General features: G+C 40.9%; 1 protein-coding gene across 5 annotated transcripts in view; it reads left to right on the top strand.

Moving 5' to 3' along the window:
* Positions 1–25,780, top strand: part of NBEA (neurobeachin) — a 470,696-nt gene that overhangs the window by 347,725 nt on the left and 97,191 nt on the right. For all 5 annotated transcript variants that reach the window (XM_072993781.2, XM_072993780.2, XM_072993779.2 and 2 more), the window contains 3 exons: positions 11,602–11,719; positions 17,444–17,546; positions 23,770–23,885. In XM_072993781.2, coding sequence (XP_072849882.2) covers positions 11,602–11,719; positions 17,444–17,546; positions 23,770–23,885 — 337 coding nt within the window. The remainder of the gene's footprint in view (positions 1–11,601; positions 11,720–17,443; positions 17,547–23,769; positions 23,886–25,780) is intronic.

Here is a 25,780-nt window from a genome sequence, read left to right as displayed (position 1 = left end):
TTCATGTACAGACATACCTTATTACATTATATATGGTTTAGGGACCTCTTCTTATATTGCCTTCATATAGTAGAAATTATTTCCCCAGGTTGCTTATAAGGTAAGTATGAGATCCTGAGTTGAGGGAAATCCTGTTTATCATGAATGCTTCCCTTCAGTGGCATTTAAGGGCCAGAAGAAGGAATCACCCAATAATTCAGTCAAAGGCAAAGATGTATGTGTTCCTGGGTTTGACCAATTTCTCAACCATTACCATATTTTTCCATTTATAACACGCCGCTATTATAAGACACCCCTCCCCACTTTTCTAACTCCAAAATTAAGAAAACTTAGCTTTGAGTATTCAGCCTCTGGGCTCAGAACATCAGACGTTTTGAGTCCCTGTTGAATCTGAGCCTACAGGCTCCACCTCCAAGAGATTTGTTCCAATTGGTTTGTTCAGCATCAGCTGACATCAGTTCCATAAGGCTCATGACTGGAGGAAGCTAAGTCTCCTGACTATAGGAAACTAAGCCTCGTGACTGAAGGAAGCCTATTTACAGAGGCAAAGTATGTGCCGTTTTGTTCTCTCCTCAGCTGTCTAAGCTTACTTCCGTGTAAAAGACACGCCTCAATTTTTAGTGTAATAATTTTAGGAAAAAATAGCAACTTATACATGGAAAAATATGGCAAGAGAGAACACTTTTTAATCTGCCCCAATTTATACCGTTTGAAATCCTTTTATAAAACCATATAATCTAAGTCTTTGCCACAAGATAGAGTCATGTGTGCAACAATATTCTACCAATCAACTGGTACGATCCCAGTTCAGTGTACCATGGCTGTGGAACAAGAATAAGGAATTTAAACACAACTTGATACATGTTTCTGTGGATTACAAGATTGGAATATAGTAACTGAAAGGTATAGCTCATTCAAAAAGAGTAGATGCCGCAAAAAAGGGAGGGGAATAGCACTATTTGTTTAAAATGTGTACTCATGCAATGGAATTCAGAGAGATGACTATAGTCACGTTGTGCTATAGGATTGGCGTAAAACAAATGGAGAAACAAATAAAAACAGCACTGTGGTAAGAATCTGCAGAATGTCAAGAAGAGGACATGGATACTACTTTATTGAAACAAATTCCAGAGGTAAAGAAGGAGAAGAAAGAATTAGTAGTGTTGGCAGACATCAACTTTCCTGCTATTTTCTAGGAAAGAAATTCCACAGGATATGGAATATCCCACACATTTCTTCATGCAGTTTGCTGATTACTTCCTGTTTGAGGAGATAAGGAAGAAGTGAGGGGATCCTTATTCTTGAGTTGGCCTAAACCAATGGGAATGAGGTGGTTAATGATATCAAAAAAGGGGGGAAATGATAAAAATGACCAAATAATGATGGCTTTGAAGATCTTATGAAAAACTAAAAGTAATAATAGTCAAGCCTTTATCTTGAATTTTAGGAAATCTTATTTTAACAAACTTAGAGAAATGTTAAACATGATTCTATGGATGGATATGCCAACAGAAGCCCAAAATGGGTAGGGATTTCTGAACAAGGAATTACATAAAGGCACAGTTGCCAACAATTAATATAAAGTTTTTTAAAACAAAAAATCATGTGTGGCCATACCAAAACTTAATAATGAGCTGTAAATTTAAATAATGTGTAAAAACTGATAAGAAGAACAGATCACCAAGGGTTTGAATCAGTGAGTAGCCCAGACATGTAACAATTGTGTCATGTAAGCTGAAACTCAGAACAGACTAAGGCTGGCAAGGAAAACTGAAAGAAAGAAAGAGTGGTCTTTCAAGTAAGTTCAAAGCAAGGAAAAAATAGCAGGCCTGCTGCTCAGACATGGTGAAATGTTAAAAGGTGATAAAGAGAAGGCAGAAATGTTCAACTTGTTTTGCTTCCATCTTCTAAAAAAAAGACTACATGCAACTTTACATAAGTAGTGTGCCTGGTAAAAGTTCAGGAGTAGCATTCAGGGTTGATATGAAGATGTTCAGGAACTATTTAGCAACAGTGAAAGAATTAATGTCTTCAGGCCCATATCACCATAGGGTACTGGAATGAATTTGCCCATGTTCTGTCAGAATTGAATAGAACCTGTTTCCTGTGTATACAGAATCCTGGAAAACAGTTAAGAGAAAGTAGTAATGAAGTTCAAAATGATCTGGATAGAACGCAGTATGAAAAACTGGGCAATAAACAAAAAAACAAACAAACAAACAAGGAACAGGCAAATGTATAGAATGTGGAATACCTGTCATGATAGCAATACATGTGAAAAGAAAGTCAAAATCATTCTAAATCATAGACTGAATGTGAGTCAGCCATGTTATGTGGCAATACAATTTTAGGCTGCACATGTAGGACCATTCCAGATCGAGGGAAGCTTTTGTTTCATTCTGCATCACTAGCAGGTCATATTGGTGTTGTGTTCAGTATTTGGAATTTTTAAAGAATTTAAAGAATATAAAAAAACAAGAATAACTTCACAGGAATGAAGTGGAGATGGTTCACATAGTAAATCACACTAGAGTAGGCCCATTGAATTAATGGGAGTTTTGTGAGTCAACTCTTCTGCACATTCCATTGATCTGATTGAGCTCAGCTAATATAACTGTAAAATGTGGTGGCTAGATGTAGCAACTAGTTATTTACAGGTGAACATCTAAGGCTATCTGCTGCTATAACACCCCCCAGTACACTCTCAGATCCACATTCTTAGCACTTAAAATCCATTTGTTTGTGTCCATTCATCATGTTCTGATGTTAGATACTTAGCTTTAATCCCGCCCCCCAAAAAGCCTTACATAAAAACAGGTATAAGCCCAAGGTTATTATGTACGACTAACTGAGATTTTGCATAGAAGTACAAGATGCTAAGTTATCACATATCAAAGGAACCACTAAATGGCGATGAAAGGATAATTTCAGGTGACTTGGTCAGAGTATAATTATATATACAAGAGAAGACATCTGATGCTACAATGGTTTTTAATCTGACAGAAAAGGTGCATGCAAGTTGCAATGGGGAAGGGGAATTAATCCCCACCCAAATCCTTTGGATTCCATTTCCACAAGTCAAAAACTGCCAGTGAATCCTTTCTGCCAAATTCAGTGACACTTCCCCAGAAAGTGCTTGGACGTGTTCTCATTTAAATTTCCATTTCATGAATTGACTCCTTGAAGCTGCAAGGTTATGAAAATAACACTGGTCTACAGCCAAAATGCTTCCAAAATACGTGTGGTCAAACTTTGCTATTTCTAGATCACTGAGAAGTAAAACGATGCTTTAAATTGTTGATTGACTCTAGTTTTCAAGATATGCTGTTGAGTCAGTATATATGACACTTGATTTGGGAATGGTGAAGGAGTTATAAAGTGAGTTATAAAGGGGAGGGACCTCAATTTAAACCATAAATGATCAAAACATTTCTTTGACTGGATCTATGAATCAATCCATGAGTGGGTTTGGACAGTACTTGCTTTTTAAGTAGAACAATTTTAGCCTGCAACAACATCAGTGGTGTGATGGCACCTCTCAACATTGTTCAAGATCCATATGAGTGGAGACTGTACATTGATTCATCAAAGAAGAGTCTTAAAGCTGTTTTGCTGCATAATGGCAATCTTTCGCCATCAATTCCAGTTGGTCATGCAGTCCATATGAAGTAAATGTATGACAACAGGAAACAACTTTTGAAGTGCATAAACTATGACCAACATCAGTGGCAGCTTTGTGGTGATGTGAATATTGTTGCTCTCTTGCTTGGTCTGTAGACTGGATACACAACGTACTGCTGTTTTCTCTGCAAATCGGATAGTTGTGCAACAGATTCCCACTACATCAAGATAATCTGGCCACTCCGACAGTCATTGAAGCCTGAGAGGAAAAGTGTTGAGCATCCACCACTTGTTGAATCAAGGAAGATTTTGTTGCCATCCTTACTCATCTGGGTCTGATGAAGAACTTTGTCAAGGCCATGGACAAAACACAAGCAGCTTTCAAATACCTTCATGGAAATTTTCCAAGGTTAAGTGAAACTAAGATAAAGGAAGGTGTTGTTGTTGGTCCTCAGATTTATGAACTTCTTTGTGATGATGCATTTGACCATGCACTGCATGACAAGGAAAAGGAGGCATGGAAAGCTTTCCAGCTAGTGGCAATAAATTTTCTTGGAAGCAACAAGGTAGACAACTATAGGTTGTTGTTGGAAAACCTCCTCAAGGCATACAAAAGCCTTGGTTCAACACGTCACTGAGGATACTGTTACATAACAGCACTGATGTTACCTGTCTGTCATGGGTTTGGAGGGAAAGTTCCATCCTATGGGGAGTGGAAGGCGGGACATCAGGAGGAGGGGCTGTACTGTATATAAATGTGAAACCTGTGTGTTGAGAGGAGACACTGAGAGACACTGGGATGTGACGAAGCAGCAGCTGGGAAGAAGAAGCTGTTGTGGGAGTCTGTGTGTCAGACAGGGTACTACTGTGTGTCAGAGTACCAACCTGATAGGTTCAGGTGTCTGTTGGTTAACCAGAACTGATAGGTTCAGGGTCTGTGCTTTAAGTTAAGGGTTCTGTGTGAACCAAACTGTATGCTTGTATGAGTGAGAATAAGCCACGTTACTTTATCCTATTCACCTGATTATTTTATTATCCCTGTGTGTGTATTTAAATAAACCTAATTCTTTTATTGTTTAAAAATCCATCCCTGGTCTGTGTGACTTCTTCAAGGGAATGGTTGGTGGCAGCTTAGTGTAACTGTGTGACATATCCCAGTAGGTCTGGGTTTGTCACATTGATTGGTGTCCAGCGTGTGGGATACGACTGGTCCAGTTGTCCAGTGGTCCAGCAAAGCCTTGGCAGGTGTGCCCAGAGCAAGGGGGGTCTAGTCAGGGACAGTCTGAGGCGCGTAGGTAATCTTCTAGGTGTACCTCACGGGGAGGTGCACTAGTGGAAGAACGTGCCAACTGGGGAGACTTAGATTAAGGTGCTCTGAGGCAGCCTGGTTTTGGCGGGAAAAAGCTGAGGCAAAACTGCATAGTAACAGTGATCTAGCTTGCCAGCTGAGAGGCCCAGCAGAGGGGGGTAGGCTCTGACTCGATACTGTTGCAAGTTAGTGCTGAAGAACAGCAGCAATCTCTAGGGAGAGCTGGTTCTGAGGCAAAAAGGAAAAAAGTGGTCGTTTTATTTTGAGGCTTGACTTTTTAAAGCAGCCTGTTCTGAGGGGGGATTATGCCCTTGACTCGAAGCCAGATAGCAGACATGAGTGAAGTGAAAGACCCCCAGATTGACCAAGGTTCTGAGGATGAATTTGGCTCAGTGCAGGGTGACAGCACAGGAGAGCAGAACCCAGAACTCAGAAAATTGCTCATAGCCCAACAGCATGAACTGAGGATGAGGCAATTTGAAGTGGAGGAAAGGTTAGAGAGAGAAAAAATGGAGGAAAGGGAAAGAGAGAAACAGCGGCAATTTGAATTAGAGAGAGAGAGAGAGAGAATGGAGAGGGAAGAAAGAATGGAGAGAGAGAAAATTGCTCTGGAAAAAGAAAGAATGGCGTTTGAATTAAGAAAACTGGAACTGATGAACCAGAACAATAATAACAATAGGGATTCTGAGGGAGGCCAATTGTCTAAAGCTGACCTGAAGAAATTCCCTGTGTACCACAAGGGAGATTGTCCTGAGGTGTTCTTTTCCTTAGTGGAAAGAGCGTTTGTGGACTTCTCAGTGAGGGAAACTGAGAAGATGACCATCATGCGATCTTTAATCAGTGGTAGCCTGGCTGAGGTTTATGCCGAGATGCCTGAGGAACTGATGAAAGATTTTGCAGAGTTTAAGAAACTGGTGTTTGCCAGACATGGGATAAATGCGGAACAGCTGAGACAAAGATTCAGGTCCCTAACCAAGAAACCAGAACAAACTTTTACCCAAGTGGGGGCCCAATTGGTGAGGCTGCTTGAGAAATGGCTATCGCAGGAAGGAACAGAGACCTATGAGCAGCTTAAAGACTTGATAGCACTGGAACAGTTCTATTCAGTCCTGCATGGGGAATTGAAATTCCAGGTGAGGGAAAGGAAACCGAAATCTGTGGCAGCAGCCGCAGAGATCGCGGATTTTATTTCCCAAATAAGAAAGCCCTTGGGTGAGGGGAAATCTGTAGGTAAACCCAAAGAAACCTACAGCAAGTACTCTCAGGGACCAGGGAAAAGCCAGCAAGGGGGAGGGGCCCATGGTGAAGGGAAGCCCTCAGACATGAAACAAAGACCTCAGATTTTGGAGGGAAAACCAAAACAAGATGTGAGAGAATCAAAATACACCAGAAAATGTTATTTCTGTCAGGGAAAGGGTCATCTAATCTCAGAGTGTGAGAAATTAAAGCAGCTAAAAGGGATGGTGCCTCAGGAGTCTAGTGGGACCAAGCCAAAAGCTGTGTTCTGTGTCCAGAAGGAGCAAAGCTCATTGTCACAGAGGGAGCCGGTTGCCATGGCTACTCAGTCTGGAACAGCTACCGCTGCTGATCAGGCTGAGGAAAATGGTCCTCTTGTGGAGGTAAAGCGCTGCTTGCTGATAAAAACAGATTCTCAGTTGTTTGAGACAGCAGGGGTGGACGTAGGAATACTTGACCGTCAGTATAGGGGGCTGCGGGACACTTGTTCCCAGGTAACCCTGTGCCATCCAGATATCATTCCTAGGGAGTTTATAATCCCAAATGAGAGCATAAAGGTGGCAGGGATTGAGGGGCAGGTAATCTCTCTGCCAGTAGCAGAGGTACCTGTCAACTTTCAAGGCTGGAGGGGAGCTTGGCGGCTAGCGATTTCATCGGCTCTGCCAGCAGCCGTGCTCGTGGGAAATGACCTGGCTGAACATGTGAAACGGGTGCTAGTGATTACACGCTCACAAGCCACCACAGGGACAGTTCAGGGGGGTAATGATGAGCCAGAGACGGAAGCAGAGGGGAGTTCAGAAGCTGTGGTGGAAACCTTAACCACAGACAGCAGATTTGGACAGGAGCAAAAGGCAGACGCCACTCTCCAAAAGTGTTTTGAACAGGTGACTGACGCCCAGCTAACACCTGAAACCCCAGTGAGATTTCTGGAGAAAAAGGGGATTTTATATAGAGAAACCCTGAGGAATATCTCAAAAGGGGGAGATGGGATCAGAAGTCAGCTGGTGGTACCTGAAAAGTATCGCCCCATGATCTTACAAAGGGGGCACTCTGACATGTTTGCTGCACACTTAGGAGTGAACAAAACACAGCAGAGAATCACACAGAATTTCTACTGGCCTGACATAGGGAAGCAGATCAGGGAGTTCTGTAAACAATGTGATGTGTGTCAAAGGCAGGGGAATAACCGCGACAGGACCAAAGCAAAGTTGTGCCCTTTGCCTGTGATTGACACTCCGTTCAAATGCATAGGGGTGGATATTGTGGGACCTTTGCCCAAGGCCACAAAGAGGGGGAACAGGTTCATTCTAACAATCGTGGACCATGCCACAAGGTATCCTGAAGCCATACCCTTGACTAACATTGAAACTAACACAGTGGCCGATGCTTTGGTGGGGTATATGTCCAGGATGGGATTTGCCTCAGAGATAATCACAGATTTGGGCGCATCGTTCACATCAAAGCTCATGAAACGCTTATGGCAAATCTGTGGAATAAAGCACAAGGAAACCACTGCCTATCATCCTGAAAGTAATGGGCTAACTGAGAAGTTCAATGGGACTCTAATGCGCATGATTAGGGCTTACTTGGCAGAGAATCCAAACAATTGGGACCAGAAGCTGCAATCCCTTTTGTTTGTTTATCGATCAGTGCCACAAGCCAGTACCGGGTTCAGTCCATTTGAACTTTTATTTGGGAGAAGGGTGAAAGGGCCTCTTGATTTGATCAAACAAAATTGGGAGCAGATCACCCAGGATGACCCACAAGACGTTGTGACATACATAGACACCTTGATGAATGACCTAAAGAGAAATCTAGAGCTGGCAGCAAAAAACCTGCAAGCTCAGAAGGTCAGACAGAAAACATGGTATGACCACAAAGCTAGAGAGAGGCACTTTGACCCAGGGGAGGAAGTGCTTTGGCTTAGGCCTTGCAGAGAGAATAAACTGCAGCTCAAATGGGCAGGACCATATAGGGTCATTTCCAAGATGTCAGACCTGAACTACCTAATAGAGCAGGAGGAGAACCAAGCAAGGAGGGTGGTTCATGTGAATGACCTAAAACCCTACTACAGAGGGGAACAGAGGGTTTTATTCGCGATAAAAGCAGCTGAGAGTGAGGAAGCTGAATTACCCTTCTGGGAGGGTAGAGGGGAAGTAAAATACAACCCAGAGGAGGTAAAGATCAGTCCGGCACTCACCCAAGACCAGCAGCAAGAACTAAAAATGCTGCTTAGTAAATATCAACAGGTGTTTTCCAACAAGCCGGGGATAGTGAAGGGAGTGATGCATCGGATCCACACAGGGGATGCACCCCCGCAGGCAGTATCCCCATACCGAGTAACGGGACCCTATAGGGACAAGGTGCGGAAGGAGCTGGACGAGATGCTGAGGGAGAACATAATCGTCCCCTCTTCTAGTCCTTGGTCCTCTCCGATAGTCCTTGTGGACAAGCCTGATGGGAGCATTAGGTTTTGTGTTGATTACAGGAAATTAAACCGTGTAACCACTCCTGATGCCTACCCAATGCCCAGGCTAGACAACCTGATTGAAACCATAGGGGGTTGTCGGTTCATCTCATCATTGGACCTGGTAAAGGGATATTGGCAATTAAGAATTGATCCCAGGGATCAAGAAAAGACTGCCTTTTGCAGCCCTTTTGGTCTCTATGAGTTTCGAGTCCTGAGCTTTGGTCTCAGAAATGCACCAGCCACATTCCAAAGGCTGATGGACCAGACCTTAGCAGGGCTCAGTGACTTTACAGTGGCCTACATTGACGACATAGGGATCTTCAGTAATACCTGGGAAGATCACCTGATACACCTGGAGGTAGTGCTGCAGAGGATAAGTGCAGCAGGGCTAACAGTAAAGGCCAGCAAGTGTCAGCTGGGTAGCCCAGAAATAAAATACTTGGGTCACATGGTAGGGGGAGGAGTGATAAAACCCCTGGAGGCCAAAATAGAAGCTGTTCGTGATTGGCCTAGACCCAACACCAAGAAAAAGGTCAAATCATTTCTTGGGTTGGTGGGCTACTACAGAAAGTTCATCCCGAGGTTTAGCGAGATTGCGGCTCCGCTGACCGATCTGACGAGGAAGAAGGCTGATGACCGCATCCTGTGGACCAGCGACTGTGAGGCGGCGTTCCAGAGGTTGAAGGAGGCGTTAATCAACTATCCTGTCCTGCGTGCTCCAGACTTCGACCGGGAGTTCATCATCTACACCGATGCGTCTAACAGCGGGGTAGGAGCGGTTCTGCGCCAGGAGGATGAGAATGGTGACCAGCATCCAGTGTCCTACCTGAGTAGGAAACTTCAAAAAGGTGAGAGACATTTGGCAACCGTGGAGAAGGAGTGTTTGGCCATAGTCTACGCGATCCAGAAGGCCAAGCCTTACATCTGGGGAAGACATTTTATTCTGTGTACTGACCATTCACCATTGCAATGGTTAAAGACAATGAAAACCCACAATAGCAAACTTATGAGGTGGGCTTTAAACCTACAGGACTATGACTTTGAAGTGAAGGTGGTCAGAGGGTCAGTGAACTGTGTTGCTGACGCCTTATCAAGAAGACCTGAAGATTGAAGACGGCGAAAGAAACATGGACTATGTGTATATAATGATGACAAAAAGGTTAAATGTACCTGGTTTTGAATTGGTTTGTATGAATAAAGGTAAATTAATGTAATGTATATGGTAAATGTTTAAAATGCCTATTTGCTATGGTTTAACTTAGAGTGTAAGGATAAGTAAGTATTATATGGTATGTATAACTGTTGTAGTGTATTTTATACAGGTTGTTTTTTGGTGAAAAGCACGTTAGCTTTCCCCCTACAAAACAACTTATAAAGAGGGGAGGTGTTACATAACAGCACTGATGTTACCTGTCTGTCATGGGTTTGGAGGGAAAGTTCCATCCTATGGGGAGTGGAAGGCGGGACATCAGGAGGAGGGGCTGTACTGTATATAAATGTGAAACCTGTGTGTTGAGAGGAGACACTGAGAGACACTGGGATGTGACGAAGCAGCAGCTGGGAAGAAGAAGCTGTTGTGGGAGTCTGTGTGTCAGACAGGGTACTACTGTGTGTCAGAGTACCAACCTGATAGGTTCAGGTGTCTGTTGGTTAGCCAGAACTGATAGGTTCAGGGTCTGTGCTTTAAGTTAAGGGTTCTGTGTGAACCAAACTGTATGCTTGTATGAGTGAGAATAAGCCACGTTACTTTATCCTATTCACCTGATTATTTTATTATCCCTGTGTGTGTATTTAAATAAACCTAATTCTTTTATTGTTTAAAAATCCATCCCTGGTCTGTGTGACTTCTTCAAGGGAATGGTTGGTGGCAGCTTAGTGTAACTGTGTGACATATCCCAGTAGGTCTGGGTTTGTCACAGATACATTTTTGCACTCTCATCTAGATTTTTTCCCACCAAACCGTGGAACTGTGAGCAATGAGCATGGCAAGCAATTTCACCAGGACATTGCAACAATAGAGAAAATGCTATCCAGGCAAATGGAGCCCGCCCATGAATGCCTGCAGATTATTTCTCAACAGTGACAAGAAATGCTCCATTTATTGAATAAAGCCAAGAATTGCCAAGTAGACACTGAATAGGAGTAAACTAAGTACATAATAGTGTTTTGCCTTTTGTTTCATAATTCATTTCGTTTATATAATCCTTTTGCTGATTTGTAAAGTATTACATGAACAGGACAGGTGAAATATTATCATGTAAAGCAACCGTGAACACATGAAAAGACCTAGGTTTACAATTTATAACAAAAACTCTACTATCTACACAATATGCATAATAGATGCAAAATGTAAAAACTTAAATATCTTGGAAACAGGAGCCAATCAGTTGTTTTAATTGTCATATTTCAATTCAGCACATCAAAATACATAATAAATAGCACATTTTATCTCTGAAGCAGGCAACATTTAAAAAATTATGGACCAGTATAATCTTTAAAAATAAAGTGAGTGTCAGTGTTTTTGTAACCCAGTATTTTTGTAGCATATTTTGTAGATGTTTCGCTTTAAAATATCTGGATACTTGGGCAGGAGGGGTCCGATCTCTAAAAGCCTTTAAAATGTCTTAAATGCCTTAATATCACATTATGTTGCTATTATAATGCTATCATGCTATTCCAAATATAATACTATTCTAGTTATCACGACTGAAACTGAAAAATGTATTTTTTCTCTTGACAGTTTAGAACTCAGCTGGTTTTGAGTACATAAACGCTGCATGTAGGCATGAGAAGTAAAATATCCAGCTTAGTTTACTCACAGGCAGGTTAGGGGAGTTTCGATTTCTTTAGATTTTCTTGTGCTCTCATTTGACCAGAAATCAAATTGTAGAATATTCTAAGTTGAATTGCCTTTTCTTACACCACAAAAATCGACTGTCAATAAGTGTTCTTTTTCTTCTTCTAGGTTCTTGCATATACAGAAGGTCTTCATGGAAAATGGATGTTCAGTGAAATTAGAGCTGTCTTCTCAAGACGATATCTTCTTCAGAATACAGCTTTGGAAGTTTTCATGGCAAACAGAAGTATGTTCACTTTGTATTTTGTACAGTATAAAGTATTCACATTATCATGCAGCAGAGCAAATTGACATTCTGCAAGGCAATTTTAAAAATGTGGAGGCCCAAACAAACATTTATAACTTTAAAACTGGACTTCAGATCAGCTCCAAATCCGGCACAGATATAGTAGACAGTCTGTTCATGAACTGTGCCAAATTTGCCAAAGTTTGGGCAAAGGATTTTCATGTTGTGATTTTTTAAAAAGTAAAACTCCCCCCCATGCAGAAACAAGCAACCCTAAACATTCCCAGATTTAAAATAGTTCATACACTGAATAGGAGTAAACTATTGAAACAAATCTTTCTTATCTTGAAAGAGAATGGTTATTTCTACTTGCTTTTTTTATTTGGAAAGAATTCAGGATGCAGGAATTTAAATACAGTGGTGCCTCGACTTACGACCATAATCGATTCCAGAAGATGGACATAACTCGAAATGGTTATAAGTCGAAGCACCATTTCCCATAGGAATGCATTGAAATGCAATTAATCCATTCTGGCTGAAGAAAAAACTCAACCCCCCCCCCAAAAAAATCACTGCAAGACTCATTGGAAACGCTATTAATCCATAACGGCCAAAGGGGAAAGAAAAGAAGGGCAATCAGGCATGCAAGACCCAATGGAAATGCACAGAAAACAAACAGAGCAGATCGAAAATGTACAGAGAACAAAGGAGGCAGGTCAGAAATGCAAAGAAAACAAAGGAAAAAGCAAGGGAAGCATGCAGGACCAATCGGAAATGGGGGGGAAACCCAAAAAACAACTAAACCCCACAAGACACATTGGAAATAGGGGGAAAAACAAGCAAACTCCCAAGTCCCATTGGAAATAGGAAAAAACACTCCAAAAAGCAACAACCCCCATCAGAAATGGGGGAAAAAACACACCAACAAATAAACAAACCTCCCAAGACCCATCACAGCACAGAAACATAATCCCCCAGCTGAAAACCACACTGCAAAAACACCCAGAACAGTTTTTAAAAAGTAGAAAACAGCACCTTACCCTACCAGGCAGCCTGAAGCCTCCCTGCAAAGACACACACACACACACTCACTCACTCAGAAGCATAAAGAGGCAGTCCCAAGCCTCCTCCAATGCACACTCTCTAACTGCTGTGGCGAAAGAGCTACAAAGAAACAGCCTCGTTGCCACCTACAGTTAGAAATTTGAATTTCCTGTCTTTTTTCCCTGCCTCTTTCTGTTTGTAAAAGGAAGCTCCAGTCACAAGTAGAAGCAAAAATTTTTGCGGCCGGAGCTGGTCGTAACTTGAAATAGTCGTAAGTAGGGACGTTCATAAGTTGAAGCACCACTGTACTGATCTTCAAAAAAAAAAACCACTTAAAAGTGAGAATCAGTGACTTCATTATACACTGAGCATGGATGGAACAGTTCTCCAAAGTACATACATAGTTGTACCTTCATGGGCCAGGAAGGGAAGGTAATGAAAGGTCACAGAAACAGTCAAATTATAGTTTTTCTTTGAGCAGTTAAAAAAAAGTTCCTTTAAAGAAAGTAATGGAGTGACCGTCCTCCAGAAAGGGACATTTTTGCCATGTATATCCAGGGAATTGGTATACAGTTTTGCAAGACATATTCAAAGTATTTCTGAATTTTAAAAAATCACAGAGCAGTTGTATTTGTTTAAGCCCTGAGTGTTTTCAGTAAACATCGCATCAGGACTTCTGACACCAGGCTCCCGATAAAAGTCTTCAAAGGGAAAATCAGCTCCTGGTCTGAGTCAATCAGAACTTTTGACCCTGTCAGTCAGGACACAGTTAACTGACTTTTAGGAGTACAACTTTTTAACTCTTTCCTGGCTAAACAGGCATTTATGCTGGCAAAGGGATTCTGTGTCTGCTTGTAAAAATGTTTTAAAATATATTTTTAAAAGAATTCAGAAGGACACTTTTTAAAGCAATGACAGCTATGACCGGGGACAGTCTTACTGTGTGTTATCAGAGCTTTGTGACTATATCCTGCCATAGTTTCAACCATTCCACCCATCTTATCAGTATACAATTGTCTGGTGCTGAAGAGAAAACTCTGAAGATGTGCTGTGCCATCATGTCATTTCTGATGTGTGGTGACTATATGAGTTTATGACCTTCAAATTGTCATATAATTAATAGTTCCGCTCAGGTCTTGCAAATCAACAACATCTCATATTAAGATGTTCTCTCTTCTTAGCAATATTTTCTTTTCCAGTAAGTTCTGCACATGTCTTACAAACTAACAGCAATGCCTTCCTTTATTAAGACAATCTGCTTCATATTAGGTCTTCCTCTCTTGCTATGCCCCCCTTCCCCCAGCAATTTTTTTTGCATTGTTGAATGGCTTCCGTTCACTCATTTTTGTTCTAGTGAGTTCAAGCTTGACTTGATCGAGCACCCATATTTTTGCTTTTCTGGCTGTCTGTAGTATATACCGTTTCCCCCAAAATAAGACCTAACCTGAAAATAAGCCCTAGTATGATTTTCCAGGATGCTCATAATATAAGCCCTACCCCCCCAAAAAATAAGTCCCAGTTAAGTGAAACCCCACCTTCCACCATTGTGCAGCAACCAGAAGATGATATGACTGTATTTGAATAAATATAGATTGTTGTACATGAAAAAAAATTAAACATCCCCTGAAAATAATACCTAATGCGTTTTTGGAGCAAAAATTAATATAAGACCCTGTCTTATTTTCAGGGAAACACTGTATATATGGGTCTCCTCTAACACCACTTTTCAGATGAGTTGAATTTTGTCCCTGCCTTTTTTTCATCATATTTCTTTCACATAGTATGGATGCTTTTCACATTGGTTTCCAGTGGCAGTCTTTGCTGATTCCCACCTTTCCCCTTTTTATTATTTTAAAAGGGAAGGGAACATATTTTGAAAAAATGCACACAATGTAGATTTTCTGGTCGGATATAACTTTTCTTTCTTAGATTGTCAAGGCAAGGGTTTGGAAAGTGGAACATCCCTTTCTAGTCTGCATTCTGCAGAACAAGCATGGCAACATTAGTTTATGTAAGAGCTGACTCTCAGCAGAGGAGTAACACTCTGCTAGTGAGGCATTAATGGACCTCCAGCTTGTTGTTCAACTCTGTGTTTGTGTACTTGGGAATAACCCCAGTGTAACAGCTTTCCATTCTGCAGATCACACCTCAGATCTACACAACTGATGTTGTAAATCACAACCTGAATTCTATAGAACAGCTTTCCTGCCTGCAAGCAGAATTCAAATCCATGGAACAATTTTGATCCCTACAATTAGCAATTAGTTCAGTGAAGTATAGCAAAAGTCTAAACATGGTAAAAAAATCCTGTTACTTCCAGTTACTGATCAGAAATAAAAGCAAAATAATTCTACCAATAGGTGGGGAACTTATACGGGACATATTGAACCCTAAGCCAAAGTTCTGTCTGCCCCAGCTCTGAAACTTCTGTTCAGTATTCTCCTCCAAAGTAGTAAAATCTTCTGGTATCTCCAAGTTGTGTGCAGGGGCTTCATGTTTCTACATTAATTTCTTTCAGGATGTGGGTGAAATAAATCACTTTTAAGTAGTTAGCAGAGTCCCGAAAAGAAAATTTACGCTTTCTCTTTTCCAGACAGCAGTGAAAAGATAAGGCACAGTGGAACTTTTGCTCTGAGAGATTTCAACAATATAACTCACAGACAATTTGTTGTCTTTCTCCAGTGAAGGCTTTTATGTTGTAATTTCAGGGAAATATTTACAGCAGCTATATACAGCATTCTAGACACCAAACCGACAGCATAACATTCAGAACTTCAAACTCCACCCACAGGAGCATCGTACTGACTTGCTTACTTTTATATCCACCTAGCTACCAGGATTCCATCAGATGCACATTGACTCAGCAGAGATCCACTGCACATGTCCATCATTGTTATAACTTTTCTTAAAGAGACAATATTCTATAGTATTTAGATCAGGCTTGTCCAACCCGCGGCCAACGGGCCACATGCGGCCCAGGTCGGCTCCTAATGAGGCCCAGTGAAGGTCCCACACCTCCCACAATGCTGTGCTAGTGTTCCAGTTCTGCTACCCGGCCTCTTTCCTGGCGAAGAGGAAAGTGTGTGAGTGGGTGAGCAAGGAAGTAAAAAGGAGGAGGCAGGCAGAGCAGCAACTCCTGGTGCCAGAAAGCTGTAGTGCAGCAGGACAGTCAGCCTGAGCTGGAAAGACGCAGCGAGGGGAAGGCAGAGAGGGAGGAGCTGCTCACCCACCTGCGGAGTGTCTGTGTGTTGGGCAGGAAAAAGCCAGCCTCAAACTCTGGAGCCTTAGCACCAAATCCGCCCCGCAGCTCAACAGCCAACTCAGCGCCTGGGGGGGAAGCGGGTAGTTGAGCCGCTCAACATCATTGCTGCCCGGAGTGAGGGAGGAAGTCAGCCCGGCGGTTCGTCCATCCAGTTGCCAGGCTTTGGGTTTTCCGGCCCAGCGGGGAGAAAAGCAGTCCGCTGCAGGTCAGAGTCCAGAGGGGAGACTGACACAACCGTGGTTGCTGCCTTCAGTGGGGCTGGATTTGGCTGGCAAAAGGCTGAGTGTAAGTAGAAACTTCGGAGTTTCTACTTGGGAAGGCAGGAGCACGGAGAAACACGGCAGCAGGAGGCAGGAGTCTGGTGGGGGAGGGCATTTGAATTTCCCGGGCTCTGTCTCCAGCCGAGGGGTCCCTCGCGTGATCCAAGCGGCAGCTTGATTGCGGGATGAGTTCCGCTTGCCTGCCTGAGGGAGGGAGGGGGAGTGTGCACAGGGAGTCAAGCCCATGCTCGCTTGAAACCTGCTCCCTGCCTGCTCCAGCGGAGGGTTGTGGCTGGACGCTTGGCTACCCCTTCTCCACGCTTGGGTTGCTGAACCCGAGGAACGCGGAGGAGGCAGAAGGTGGAAGAAACTGCTGTCTCTTTAAATCCGGCTTGTTGGTGCCTCCCAGCCCTCTCCCCCCACCTCCTCTTCACTTTGGTGGTTCCTTTTCAATTCCTTTGGTGAGCAAAAGGGCTTCCTCTGCAGCAAAGGAAGGTAAATGCCTGGCCACTGGAGGTGGAGAGGGAGGAGGAGAAGGCAAGCTGCCACAGCAGCAGTGGCAGCAGTAGCCCCAAGCAACGCTGGGCGGTGGGCCACTAGCGACCTTGTTGCAACCGGCCAGGTATCGTTACTGTTATTTTATTTTATGTGCGGCCCAAACCAAATTTTCATCTTCTAATGCAGCCCAGGGAAAGTGAAAGGTTGGACACCCCTGATTTAGACCAATACTCTGACAATTTCACATCTGTAGGATCATAAGCAATTCATGACAAGAGCAGGGGGGGCTGCTCTCTGAAATTGTGGAGTGAACTGCTCAGCCTTTATTAAGGCAACAAGCCACCCCCTTCAGTTTGAAATTGTTCAACATTAAAGTGAATTAAAATCACTGAAGTTAGAACTCCCGGTTTGTATCCAATCTATGAAGAGCCTTGATTAGGAGTTAGAATGTTGTTGAGAAGACAGCAATATTTCTCTCTTTGTATACAGTGTGAGAATGACCTTTCAAGAGTTTTGGATTCTCTCATCACATTTATTAATATTAACTCTGTTATTTGTTTGTTTGTTTGTTTGTTTGTTTAAATTTTCAAAGGATATTCTGAAAAGTTAAACACTCTTTCGCACATTGGTTTCTAACTTTAAATTCTGTTTCTACTGCAGCCTCCGTAATGTTCAATTTCCCAGACCAAGCAACAGTAAAAAAAGTTGTGTACAGCTTACCTCGTGTTGGAGTGGGTACCAGTTACGGCTTGCCGCAAGCAAGGTACTGTATTTTATTCTTTATTGTTTGCCAATAGTTTTACTCCAGTTTGTCACATGATTAATGTATGACAGTCCCCCATTGTGTTAGCTGTCATAGACAGAGGCTGAAATCCAGTTGGTGTAACATTGTACAACAAGGACGACATCATCAGTCGATGATGGAAATCTTTTACAATATATTGTAAAACTTCTTTCTTTTCAAGTTCTCTGTGGGGTTCCCTTTTGCCATGGGGAAGCCTTTGGAGCCTCAAGATGGTGGGAAGTCCTTCCTACTAGAAAAATACTGCCAGATTGCTACCTGTGGTCATGATCTGGAGGTGGAATCACAAGCAGTGATTTTAAATTAAATTAAATTAAATTAAATATTTCTTTCTCTAGCTGATGACATCAGCCTTGTTGCATGTCATAAAGTTGTGCAACAATATTTCAGTCACAGAATCATTGCACTGCGTCAAAATAAAAGTATTTAAATGGCATTTGTGACTGTCAGCTTCTTATTCAAAAATATTTGACTTAATTGTTATTTTGAAAAAAGACTATAGCCAGGTGTTTTAAAATAGGACTATAGCTAGTTGAAATCAGACTATAGACAGAATTGTCATCCGTTTGGAATTAAGTGAACAGGTGAATGTAGTTTTAGAAGAGATAGCTGTGTTAGTCTGTGCTAGCATATCAACTGAAAACAAAAGAAAAATAAAGAGGAGAAAAACATTGTGATACCTTAAAGAGTAGCTGCTATATTTTAATGCGATATTTTGTGGACAGATCCATTTCATCAGTCATAAGAGTGGGATGACATGGCAAGTAATTATAGCTTTATACATGGTCCAAAATCAGAGATTGTATTGCCAGGTCAACAAGTTGTTGGCCTGGCAATGACCTGCATAACCCCTATTGATGTTCAGTTCCCCTCACATGAAACATTGTTCTGTAAAGAATGATAATGATGAGTGAATACAATTATAGTGTACACGGTGTGCACATTATCTCACGCTTTCCAATTTTAACGATGGAATCTAGCCCCCTAGAATCTCACCATATTGAAATTTCACCATGGCCAGAAAAGTATTCCTTTACTGTGTTTTAACTGTTGATGTGAAGTGTTATCTCAAATAAATTCCTACCATCATAATTATAGCATATTAGCAGCATATTTCTATGACAGATGAAAAACATGTTCCAGTTGCTGGGAAGGTCATAGCAACTTGTGGATCTTTTAGTGCTTTGATTAAGAAAGGCAGATTGCTTGCTCAAATGTTTGAAGGAAGAGTACTTCTGTTCTATCATTCCTATGCATCCAGAAAGGTGTTTAAATAAACATGTCTCTTCCCCCATGCTGAAAGCTGAAACATAGGGTTATAAGATAAATCAGTGGTGGTGATAAAGATGTTCCCAATGGCAAGAAAGCTTTGTTCAATGGAAAGTTGTGCTACTTCCCTAGCCTCATAGGACACAGTTCACTAACCACATCCCACTGATGTTCATGTTAACAGAGGTGGCCTTTCTGTGCTTAGAGAATTGCTTCCTTAAGACTGCTAAGATGTTGCTATGTTCCAATAACCAAAGGTAACATTTGCAGATACACATTCATGAAGGTATGCCCAAAAGGTATTATGACTTGATCAGAGCTGGGCAGGTTTAGCAAAACACCATAGTAGAATGTCCTTTCTGCATTATCTGAAACATGCAGGCATGGTACCAATTTACTCTGCATAATTTATTTTGCTCTGCCACAGTAATTCACACTCTGTGAATCTCTTCTCCTATCGTACCAGCAGGAAGTTTCTTCAACAGACTTGTTTTGTGTTACATGACATTAAATGGTATTGTACAAAAAATAGACTCCCTTAAGGAATGGAAGTTAAGCCTAAAAATATGTAGGCTGCCCTAATAGTTGCATACAGAGTAAGGTAATACTTATTATTTCCCATTTCAGAGATGTGATGTGTAATGATAGGCTGATAAAATTCATCGTACAAACACTTTCCTATTTTTGTCTCAACCTACTCTGAAGCCTCAGGTTGGAGAACAGTGTCTAAAATTATTTAAATACATGGTGGTGGTAGTGGCTACACTGATAATATTCAATATTTGCATAGTACTTTCATGTGCATTATCTAACCGTAGTCCTTGCAGTGCCTTTAAGGTAAATTGGTATTATCTTCCATGTTGCAGATGATAGGAGTAATTGGGTTGGTCAGAGGCTGAAATAAGAGGCTTGCCTAAGGCTGCTTGATGACCTCATGACAGAAGTGAGACTTGAATGAAGAACATTCTGATTCATTCCTCTCTCTTCTCGCCACTGTACGAAACACTAGCTCACCAATAACACTTCTCTCTCATCTTTTCGTGTACAAACTTGGTTTCTGCACTGTACCATGAAGGCATTTTTAGGATTCATGTCTGTGCAGTGCAATGATCTGCTATTCATCGAGACCTGAAGCACAAATAGAGCTTCCAGTGTCATATAAAGACAAAGGGCAGGATTCAATTTGAATATATCCTCTCATGGAAGCTTTTTCGAGAAGTAGAATTTTGAAGGGAGGAAGCCCTCTCCCTCTTCAGGCTCTCCTTTGTACCCTACAAACATGAACAGTGGAACATACAGTGGCGCCTCGGTAGACAGTTACCCTGCATGACAGTTTTTTTGCTAGACATTGATTTTTTGCGATCGCTGTAGCGATTCGCAAAACAGTGATTCCTATGGGGGAATTTCGCTGGACAATGTTCGGTCCCTGCTTCGCAAACCGATTTTCGCTAGACAACTATTTTGACAGCTCCCTCCACACTCGCAAAACGGGTGTTTTCAGGATCTGTGCTTCGCAAGACAACGATTTAAACAGCTGATCGGCGGTTTGCAAAGCAGCTTTCCCATGGCCAATCTTCGCTAGACAACAATTCTTCCCCATTGGAATACATTAAACAGGTTTCAATACATTCCAATGGGGAAATGCTTTTCGCTAGACAATGATTTCGCTAAACAGCGATTTCAGTGGACTGGATTATCATCGTCTAGCGAGGCACCACTGTACTCTGGAGCATTATTGGAGTGAGTGAAAAGTGCAGGGTGAGAGTGAAAGAAAAGAAATCAATGCATGTTAGGTATAGCGAAAATTATTTTTTTACTTCCCCCACCACCGAAATCCACATTATAAATAATAAGTGTGTGCCATCGAGTCAGTCCTCACTTATGGCAACCCTTTCCAGGATTTTCCAAACAAAGAATACTCAGAAGTAGTTTGCCATTCCCTTCTGTGGGCATCCTGGGACTGTGCATTTTGCCCAGGGTTACGCTGGCTTGCTCCTCTGGGATGTACAGCCAGATACATAACTCACTGAGCTGTCCAGCCAGCTGAAAATCCACATACAAAGGCATATTTATTGTGTGCTTCTTTGTTTAAAAATAATAATCCCACCTTTCTCCTTAAAAGGAACCCAAGGCAGCTTACCAAATTTTTCAGTTCTGGCTTCCAGCACATAATTCTTCTTGAATCTCTCAATCTCACATAAAGTTGAACAATCACTTGGAAACAGTGCAGCTTGCAGCAAAATGTTTTAATAGGGACTGTTCCTATGAAGTGATCCAGCCATGCTGTGGCATCTTCTGGGATATTGCATTCCAGTCCCCATTTTTTTCCTATTTTATTCCTCTTCCCCATTTTCCATTTAATCTCTCCTTCAACAGTGACCTATTATTCGGTTGCTACAGAGCATGCTCAGCCCTCCTTAGCCAATGTTGTGTAGTTATCCCAGCAGTTCCTTCCCTTATGTGCTTTGTTGTTGTGTGGTAAAGGTGTTTGTAAATTTTAGGTGTACAATTTTTGTTGTTTGGGGAAAAACATGTGGTTCTCCCAGACCAGTTAACATCTTTTTATTATGTGTGCTACTCTTTTTTTTTAAGTGTCTGCAGTAAGATGATGTTTGCTCATTTGCATAAGAGGCATTTAAAGTTGGCCATACTGAAACATTTTGGATAATCATTAGGCTTAAACTTATTTTTACTGTTCCATTGTGGTCTTTTATGTGAAACAATCTAACATTTCCTCAGTGTCTTTCGAATTTGCAGTGTAGTGAGATTTAGTTTAAAGGCAGTATTCAAACAGAGGCACATGTTTGTTAGCTCATGTGCTAAAGTTTATTTAAAGATCTATATCCAATATAATGCTTTGTTGTTGTTATGTATCATTTAGTTGTCTCCAACATATGGTGACCCTACGAATGAGCAATCTCCCAAATGTCCTGTCCTCAACTACCCTGCTCAGCTCTTGTAAACACCTGTGGCTTCATTTAGGGAGTCAGTCCATCTTGTATTTGGTTTTCCTCTTTTCCTGCTGACTTCAACCTTTCCCAGCATTATTGTTTTTTTCCAGAGAATCCTCCCTTCTCATTATGTGCCCAAAGCAGGACAGCCTATAGATGAGTAAAAATGATTCTGAAACTTTGAAGCATCCAGCACTTCCTTTATAAGAATTCCACATTTTAAAAATCTGTTGTGGCTTTTTAAAAGTGTTATTCTTATCTGTTCATATAACATTAGCAGGTTTTGCATATAAACTGAGAAAAGGGTGAACTGACATTTTAAAAGAACAAAATTATCTAACATAAATGATCCAATTTTGAAGTTTTGAGCTTTTAAGAATGTAGATGTGCAGAAGAGATTCTTTATTCTGGCATATATGTTTGCTATTATACTCTTTGTAAAAACTTGTATAGCGAATGCAATTTAATTTTTAAAAGGTGAATACCTAGGTGGGCTGTTTAAGATGAAGGAATCAGAACACAATGTTATGAAACATGTGTCTGTAAATATTTCTGTATCACAGTACACCTTGCACTGATTGGGGTGCTTACTCTTTCAGGTGTAATGCAGCCAGAGACAGCAACCGATCGTAGGCACTATTTAATGACATTAGGATTGTAAAACACAAGGACAGAATTTATTCATATAAGCAAAGATTCATGGTTTTAACACCTCCATCCCCCTGCCCTATTTTTTTATTGCAGTCCATTAATAGTAGAGCTGGGTCAAATGTGTGAATGAAACCTCCTATTACTAACAGTTCCCACCCACCCACCAGTATTGCATCCTGAGTTACTGCTGCTTAGCAAAAAAAAAGAGGCCTTGGTATCAGAAAAACAGAGAGCCTACTTAGGTTTCTGGCTGGCAGTTGTCTTTCACAAGGTAGCTCTGCCTTGCAGAAAATGTACCACTTTTTCTGGGACTATAGTGCAATATGATCTTGTCAAACTGTCTGAAGAGCAGACACTAAGACACACTCAGGCTGATTCCTCCTCCAGATTCCATTCTGAACATACGGCACTGACCTAGAGGACCGTTTCTAGCATTTCGGGCATGCTCTTGTAGTCTGTTCCCTAATCATTTAAGTAAGAATAAACAACCAAGATAAAGAGCAAGGAGCAGACTAAGCACAACAGAGCTAGCAAGTATGAGCAACAGGGAGTAAAAGGGAACAAGAAGTCAGGTGAGAGCAAGCAGGTAAGGACTTAGGAAAGGATGACTGAGAAGATGAATGTGAGATTGCAGGAGGAAAGAATCTGAGGCTGCAAGCCACTTAGTCCTGATAACAGGATCTTTCGTTAATGAAAAAAATGCTGTAATTATAAAATGTCACATATCTGGAGCACATCTTGTTTCATCTTTACAATAGCAATTGTGGAAAAAAGTGTCTAGACCATTGTATTGCTTTTTTATTCTTCTTTCTTCATGATTTATTGTAAAAAATGATGGGTATGTGCAGTAGGGCAGAGGGTGGGTGTCATATATGAATATTCTGCTGCAGGCAATGGAATGTCTTCACTTGGCCCTAGTTCACATGAGTAAACTTGCTTTTCCAAGATTCAAACAATTCATAAGAATGAAATCCATTATCTTGGCCAAAAAATTTGGTGAAATGAGGGGATGGGCTAAGCTAGCTCTACCACTGAACCACTTCTGATATTCCTGGATTGCATCATCACCTATGCAATCCTATACACCTATGCATATCTAAAGAAAATATTTAAACAAATGCTTCTTGGTATTGTGTCATGGATCCAGTGTTTAGTATCCCTATAAACTTGTAATTTACATGTTCACAAAAGAATTAGCTTATTATTCTATTTCTAATTACAGTAGAATTTGGCAGTAAGAATGGTAGTATATTTCAACACAAAACATGAATAAGTAACAATGTAGGTGATAAGTACTTCAAATTTATTTCTAGGCGAATTTCTCTAGCCACTCCCCGTCAACTGTATAAATCTTCCAACATGACTCAGCGGTGGCAGAGAAGGGAGATTTCTAACTTTGAATACTTGATGTTTCTCAATACTATAGCAGGTAAGTCATCTGTCTCTTTAATCCTTCATAATATGTTTATATTTGTCAAAATCTTGAGTACTGTGACTTGATAGAATACATTTATCCCTCTGGAATTTAGCTGCCGCTCTATGATAGATTCTGAAAAACTCACATTAAATTTTATCGGAAAATGTACAACCTATCACCTAGCCATCAGATTTATTTATTGTGTTGATGGTTGTTCTTTGCTTTCCTTCTGCCATTTCCTCTGCTGACAGCTTTGTCTGAAGCTTTATTAGAGTCAACAAACCATTGCCAGTATGTGTCTGGAAATAATAATGGGAAAATGTAATTTTGCTACTTCATCATTCTTAGCAACAGCAACTAGACAGCAAAATAACAGTAGTATTCTGCCTAGTACAGATGTCACCTAAGTAGTGTTATGATTAAATTGCAGCAGCTTTCTTTCTTTCTTTCTTTCTTTCTTTCTTTCTTTCTTTCTTTCTTTCTTTCTTTATTGGGAACTGAAATGTGTGATAACAGTTTTTAAAAATGAGGTGTAACACTCAAAACTTTTCAGTGTGAATAACAGGTTGATTTGACTGGTGCTTGTCACTGATTCATGTATGATATGGTAATTTCTTAATATCGATTTCCTTGAAAAGCTTCAAGCATTTTCCAAGGAATTTCGTGCTTTGTATGATAACTTTAAAGTATATATGAAATTAATAGTATATGAAATTAAAACAAACATCACCATAGTTAAGATTTTCCCAGATAGAATGAATGTCTGCTGAATTCCACTAAGCTTTAGGTAGGAGCTGAAGTGAAATGGGGAATTAAACATCTAAAGCCAGTATGAAAACATTAGCATTTCCTTTGCATTATATTCAATATATGCATAGTTAGTAAGTCATCTGTGGGTTTATGCAATGCAAAAACATGAATAGGAGAAAAAATCAAATTGAATGAATCAGTATAATTAATTTGTTTACCTATAGTGAGAGATTCATCACAGCACTCATCCAGTACTACATGCAATCACAAACCCCACTTAATGTTTTTAAAGTATTATCATTATGTACCATAATAGATATCATTAAATATTGTTCTGTTAATTTGACAACAATAGCAATAATCATAGGTGAGAATTGTACTGGGCTAAATGGACCAACATATGTATGGCAGCTGCCTGTGCTTTTATGAATAATCCTGTCAATGACTCTAATAATACTGCAAGACTTACATTTTACTAAGCTCTTCCTTTTTCAAATTTCTTTCTTTTTGCTCCTTTTTTATCAATAATTTTTAATTTCCCTCTGGTCTGTCCCTCTAAAGGTGAAAAAACACACCCAGCAGCAGTTCTGAGTTTTCCTAGGTTAAATATGTAGTCCAAGAAGTATTTAGTGTATATATTGGTCTAGCTTTGAATTCACTATGTACTGTAGCCATAGCTAGCCCATGCTTTTTAGACCAAGAGACATTAACCTTTGGCGTCCTCACGTTTTGGCCTAAAACACTAATTAGCTCCACCCAGCATGGTCGTCCTAAGGAGCTGTGGGCATGGTAATTCAAAGCATCTGAAGAGTTACATTTCTCTACCCCATCTTAATCTGAGTCATTGTCAATGCCGAGAGATAGTTTAACATAGAAAAGCTTTTTGGATTTTTTGGAAGAGGAAGAAGGCTGCATGAAGGCTGGGATTACTCTACTCTACCCACAATAGTTTCTGCATCATGTATCATTGTCTGAAGTTCACATCACTTTAGACAATGAAGTGTCTACCAAACCATGGCTCCTTGTAGGGGGTATTATAGGACCCCCAAAATTCTATCTATCCAAGACACAACCCATACCAATCTCCCCTTCAGCAGTCCTGCACTATTAATAATGTTAAGGAGAATATCTAAACCTCTACTCATTGAGCTCAGTGG

This window comes from Pogona vitticeps, chromosome 3, assembly GCF_051106095.1.
Source record: "Pogona vitticeps strain Pit_001003342236 chromosome 3, PviZW2.1, whole genome shotgun sequence".
NCBI lineage: Eukaryota > Metazoa > Chordata > Lepidosauria > Squamata > Agamidae > Pogona > Pogona vitticeps.
This window is presented reverse-complemented; position numbering and strand designations above follow the sequence as displayed.